The sequence below is a fragment of the Crocuta crocuta genome, unplaced genomic scaffold, assembly GCF_008692635.1.
Source record: "Crocuta crocuta isolate KB4526 unplaced genomic scaffold, BGI_CrCroc_1.0 scaffold44, whole genome shotgun sequence".
In the NCBI taxonomy this organism is placed as follows: Eukaryota; Metazoa; Chordata; class Mammalia; order Carnivora; family Hyaenidae; genus Crocuta; species Crocuta crocuta.
This window is the reverse complement of record NW_027530179.1, coordinates 5051334-5057142: the sequence shown is the minus strand read 5'-3', so window position 1 is coordinate 5057142 and position 5809 is coordinate 5051334. Positions and strand designations below refer to the sequence as shown.

Here is a 5809-nt window from a genome sequence, read left to right as displayed (position 1 = left end):
AGCCACATTTCTTCCCCCCCCCCCCCCCGTTTTAATTTATTTTTGCTTCCCATTCCCCGCTTAAATCGGGCCGACCGTTTGGGGAGATTGCTCCTTTACTTCCCCAAATCACTTCGGATTTTGGAAACCAGCAGAGAGAAGAAAGAGGTAGCAAGAGCTCCAGAGAGAAGTCGAGGAAGAGAGAGAGACGGGGTCAGAGAGCGCGCGCAGGCGAGCGAGCAACGACAGGGACAGGGGCAAAGTGAGTGACCTGCTTTTGGGGGTGACCGCCAGAGCGCGGCGTGAGCCCTCCCCTTCGGGATCCTGCATCGGACCAGCAGCGCTGACGGACAGACAGACAGACACCGCCCCCCACCCCAGCGCCCACCTCCTCCCCGGCCGGCGGCCGACCGTGGACGCGGCGGCGAGCCGCGGGCAAGAGCCGGAGCCCGCGCCTGGAGGCGGGGTGGAGGGGGTCGGGGCTCGCGGCATTGCAGTGAAACTTTTCGTCCAACTTCTGGGTTGTTCTCGCTCCGGAGGAGCCGTGGTCCGCGCCGGGGCAGCCGAGCCGAGCGGAACCGGGAGAAGTGCTAGCCCGGGCCGGGAGGAGCCGCAGTCGGAGGAGGGGGAGGAGGAAGAAGAGAAGGAAGAGGAGAGGGGGCCGCGGTGGCGACTCGGAGCTCGGAAGCCGGGCTCATGGACGGGTGAGGCGGCTGTGTGCGCAGACAGTGCCCCAGCCGCGCGCGCGACCCAGGCCCTTGCCCGGGCCTCGGCTCCGGGAGGAAGAGGAGCCCGCCTAGGCGCCGAGGAGAGCGGGCCGCCCCGCAGCCCGAGCCGGAGAGGGAGCGCGAGCCGCGCCGGCCCCGGCCGGGCCTCCGAAACCATGAACTTTCTGCTCTCTTGGGTGCATTGGAGCCTTGCCTTGCTGCTCTACCTCCACCATGCCAAGGTAAGCGGCCGTGCCCACCGGGAGTCGCGGGCCGCTTCGAGCGCCTCTCCCGGCTGGGAACGTGCGTGCGAGCGCGCGCGTGGGGGCTCCGTACCCCACGAGGGTCCTTGGGCACCGGGCGCGCAGCTTCCCCCTCAATCCTCTTACGTGTAGGGGGAGGGGGCGCGCGCTAGGTGGGAGGGCACCAGGATAGAATCTCACCGCCCACGCGGGCCCTGCCCACCCACCAGAGTCACCGCACGTACGATCTGGGCCGACCAGCGGAGGGCGGGAGCCTGAGGAGGAGGCCGAGGGGGCTGGGCTTGCGCTGCCGCCGGCGGCTGAAGTTTGCTCCTGGCCGCTGGTCCCCGACGAACTGGAAGTCCGGGCAGCGGGGGCGGGAGCGGGAGCCCAGTGGGCAGGGGGGTGCCCAGACCTTGGACCGAGGGAGGGCTGAGAGCATGGAGGGGGCAGGGCGCGGGCGAGAGAAGGGGCTTGCTGTCACTGCCGCTTGATCTCTTCGGCCCTCGTCACGAGTNCTCCCCACCGTCCCCAGCCCCAGGCCCTCTCCTGTGCTAAGAGGAATTTCTTGACACCCCTTCCCCATTTCCTTCCTAACGTGGAGAGAAGCCCCTGCCACTCTTCTATTTTCCACTACCCTCTGCCCGAGAAGACCCGTGTAACCCCTTTCCGACCCGAGAGGCCAGGGCAGGGATGATCACTGTCAGAGGTCGGGGTGCAGGGGCCCACTCGGGTGCTTTGTCAGACTACCTAAAGTCCGGACTTGGTGACAGTCTGCTTTGCTCCCCTCCCCCACACTTCCGAGCTGTGCCTTTAGCTTTTCTGGGGATGGGCTAAGGGAGGAATTAAAGAGTGTCATTATTCCACTTTACACTTTTTGGAAAAATGGCTTAAATTTTGCTGAGATACGGAGAGTGTGGGACTAGCTTTCCAGGGACCTTTGGAAGGAGCTCCTGGGGACTTGCAAACACTTTGTCCTGGTGAAATGGGGTATTGGAGCAGTAGCAGGTGGTTTTTTGGAACTCCAAACCTGCCCACCCAACTTGCTTCTCAAAGTCACAGAAGGGGTCCTTTATGCTCTTCTCTTGTACCTTCCCTCAGCCAGAGTCCCCTTGGAGAGAGGCAGAAGGAGGGAAATGGGCTGGGGTCCCTGCTGCCGCTCTGAGTTCCTCAGACCCTGGCACAAAGGCCTTGGCTTCAGGCCTCCAAGGGAGGGGGGGAGGGGGAAGGGTGGCAGCCTGGCCACTCTGTGACCTTCAGAGGCCCCCAGAGAAGGGCACCTGGCCCCTCCCTGCCTAGAACCACCTCTCCCAGTGCCCCCTGGCCTTGGAGGGGGTTAAAAGTTCCTGTCCCCTTTCCTTGTTCGGGACCCGGAGGAGGGGAGGACATAGGGAGAATGGTGGCAGAAGGAAACCAGAGGGTATCGTTGAGATGGGTGAGTCAAAGCAGAGACTCCAGGGGGTCCCTGAAGGAGAGCCTCAGTGGAAGGCTATCCAGCTGGGATCCTGGAAACTGTTATCTGACCTTGGCCCTAAAGGCAAGGCTGGGGGATCTGGGGTGCATTGGGGATGTGTGGGAAGGAGACAGACAGACAGTGAGACTGTCAGGAGGGTCTGCAGTTCCGTGGGCTAGAGTACTGTTCTGCTGGTGGGGATCTGCCCCCAAAGAAGGGCAAGGGAGGTGGGCAGCTGGTGAGAACCGAAGGCCCCCCTTGAAGGGCTGCGAGAAGCCTTAGCTCCTAGCTGTCAGGTCCACATGGTTGGGCTTGTTGACCTTCACAGCTTGTGGGGAGGGGAGGAATGATCTGGTGGGGGTGGGGAGGGGTGGGGAGGATTGGGGAAGCCTCAGCCTAGGAAGTGCAGGGGGCCCCCTAGGGGCTGGGCAGTGCTAAGGCATAGAAGGCTTTCCTGGTTGCATTTGAGGAGAGCGCTCAGCCAGGTGAGAGGGACTTGGGACCCCCCCTCAGTCTGAGGGGGAGAAGAAACCAGAGAATGAGGTGGAGAGTGTGAGGCTTGGGGCTTTGGGGACACATTCAGGCCCTGGGGAGGTTTGAGTGCTGGGCGAAATGGGCTCTCCCCTCCCACAGGGTTTCCCTCCCTGGTCTTACCCTCTAGGCAACCTGCGGGCTTGCTGAATATACCTGAGGATATTTGCTGAAAGTCCGGAGAAAGGAGGAGTTTGGATGGGGGAGGGTGGTTGGCGCCCTTCGTTCCTCTGCACCCCCCTCCCTCCCCAGCACCAGCTCACCCTGGTATTTGTCATGTCAGCAGGAGAAGGTCACCATGTTGTTTTTCTCGCCCCCAGTCCTTCTTCCTGCCCCAGTCCAAATTTGTCCTCCTCTTTGACCTTAATACTTACCGTGGCTTTGGACCAGGGAGTCAGGGGTCTGAGAAAATTAACTTAACTCAGCAATGGGCCCGATGTGGGGAGAGGGGAGGGTAATCTGGAAGAAGGGGCAGGGACCTGGACAGCACAGCATTCTGGTGTTTTTCTCCTGTTTTTTTGAGTTTCCCCCTCCCCATATCGGGTTAGTCTTTCTCTTCCTTCAGAATTGGAGCAGTGCAGGGGTGGTGGGCATGCTCTGTGCTGCGGGGAGCCGTGCAGGTGTTCCGCTCGGCAGCCTTGGAGAAGCCAGAGGCTGCTGGCTGGGTGCGTGGCCGGGCCTTTGCATCCCTGCTCATGCCTGTGCCTTGCTTTGTTTTGTCCTCAGTGGTCCCAGGCTGCGCCCATGGCAGATGGAGAGCACAAACCCCACGAAGGTGAGTCCCCCCGGCTCTTGCATGGGGCACCCTGCCTCCCCAGGGGATGGGTGGGGAGGACCGATTCCTTCTTTTCAGGTCTTTGGGGGTAGGAAGGGGTGCAGGGATGGGGATCAAGAAGGGAAGAGGGAGAGCACCATGAGAGGAACCCTTCGTTCTGGAGGACTCTCTGTCCTAGTCAGGTCTCTGCTAGAAATAGGACTTGTTGCCTTTTCCTTCTGCTCCTTCCAGTATAATTTTACTTGGAGGGGCAGCTGTGAGCACAGACCAGGAAGGCAGGGTTCAGAGATCCCAGGTGTCGAGGGAGGGGTCCCTTGTCCCACCTGCCTCCCGGGGAGGACAGATATTCTCTGTCACATCCAACCCAGCAGTGTCACACCTGCGGGGCCCACGTGGAGGGTGCTGTGACCCTTGCTGTCCAGCGAACTAGCTGTGCATGAGCTGGAGGGGCAGGGGGCTCAACCTCGTGGGACTCCTCCCCGCAGTCTGCATTCCTTAGAGGGTAGAGAGAAGGCCCTACGGTCTCCTCTGCCCTCTGGGTGGGATAGGTTTGGGTGCTGTGAACTTCCCTCCTGGGCCAGCAGAGGGCTGGCTGTAGCTCCCAGGTGCCCCGCCCCCTGCCCAACTAGAGTCCGCCTGCCTTTTGTTCCTCTGTGGTTTGGAGCAGGGACCCTCCCTTTTCTCCAGGGAAGCCCTGGCTCTCCCCCAACACCGCATGTGGCCTCTGCTTCAGCCCAGGGGAGGAATGCCCGATGCCACTCCCCCAGCTACTCACCTCTGAGGAGAGAAGGCCCTGGGGTCTTCCTCTGGGCGAGTTTTCCTGACCCAAATCCAGCCCGTGGCCCAGGGTAGTGGCCAGGGGCGGTGTTTGCACTCCCTGGGCCCGTGGAGATGCCCAGCCGGTTCTGCCTCCTTCACTCAGGAGCTCTTTCCTTGGCCCAGGGCCTGGCTTCCCAGCCAGTCCTCGGCCTGTGCCCCTCACAGCCCCTGGCTCCCAGTGTGCGCCCACCTCCTGGTGGTCTCTGGTGGTCTCTGTGGTCTGGGAGAGGCAAGACAAATGGTCTTTGTTTGCTTGGCGGAAAAGATTGTCTTCAAGAAATGAGGGAAAGCAAGACAGCTTGATGTTGGAGTAGACATGTGTCTGTGGCCTGGGCAGAAGTGGCCTGGGCAGAAGCAGGACAGCTCTCCTGGGAGTTAGTGGCAGGGGTGTGGAGGGTATAGGTGAGGTTCCCCCCTCTCCCTCCCTCCTATGGCCCTTGGGGATTCCAGGGAGCTTTTCCAAGGAATTCCTCTCCTGGGTCTACCTTCAGCTACCAGCTGCTACAGCCCAGGCCAGACCTTTCTGCTTTTCTATTGTGGATGGGGCCCCAAACCTGGCCACCCCTGTCCCCAACCATGACACGGTGTCGGGTCGAGAACTCTTTAGTCATCTTCCATGTAGACTTGGCTTAGAAAAGGGCTTCTTCAGATCCCTGGTCTCATTTATACTCTTTTTTGACGATGCTTTCCCTTAACCCTTTCTGAGGGTGGAGGAGAATTCTCTGCCTGTTGTCTGCATAGGGGAAGGAGACCTCAAGCAAGGCCAGGGACTGTCCTGCTTTTTTCACACCTGTGGCCTTCCCCTCAGCTCCCAAATTTTTCCCAACCCACCTATTTTTTATATACCCCTCACCCCTTCTCCTCAGGGCTCCTCTTCCTTTTCCCTCTGGAGGGAGGGGGAGGCTAGGGGGTTGCCCTTCACATGCCTTGGTGAGGTTCCAGACTGTTACCTGGGCTGAGAAAGGGTGCTTATTCACAGGGGCTGGAAATGGAAGATAAAACCCCACACTTCAGCCTCAGTCTCAGTGTCTTTAAACATGCTCCCCCCTCCCCAAACCCACTTACACAGACATGTAGTCTGAGGCCCAGAGAGGGAGGGACTGGCCCAAGGTCACACCACATCATGGCCCGAGCCTGGACTTCTTCATGGGCTGGGTGCTGCTCTTTCTTCTTGTGTAGAGGAAAGACATTTCAGGGACAGGATTACTATGTGGTGTGTGTGTGTGTGTGTGTGTGTGTGTGTGTGTGTGTGAGAGAGAGAGAGAGAGAGAGAGAGAGAGAGAGAGAGGAGGTAGGGCCCACC

At 60.4% G+C, this 5809-nt stretch overlaps 1 protein-coding gene across 1 annotated transcript in view; it reads left to right on the top strand.

The window, feature by feature from the left end:
- Positions 1–5809, top strand: part of VEGFA (vascular endothelial growth factor A) — a 22603-nt gene that overhangs the window by 6520 nt on the left and 10274 nt on the right. The window contains exons 5-6 of the mRNA XM_077764816.1: positions 152–928; positions 3639–3687. Coding sequence (XP_077620942.1) covers positions 152–928; positions 3639–3687 — 826 coding nt within the window. The remainder of the gene's footprint in view (positions 1–151; positions 929–3638; positions 3688–5809) is intronic.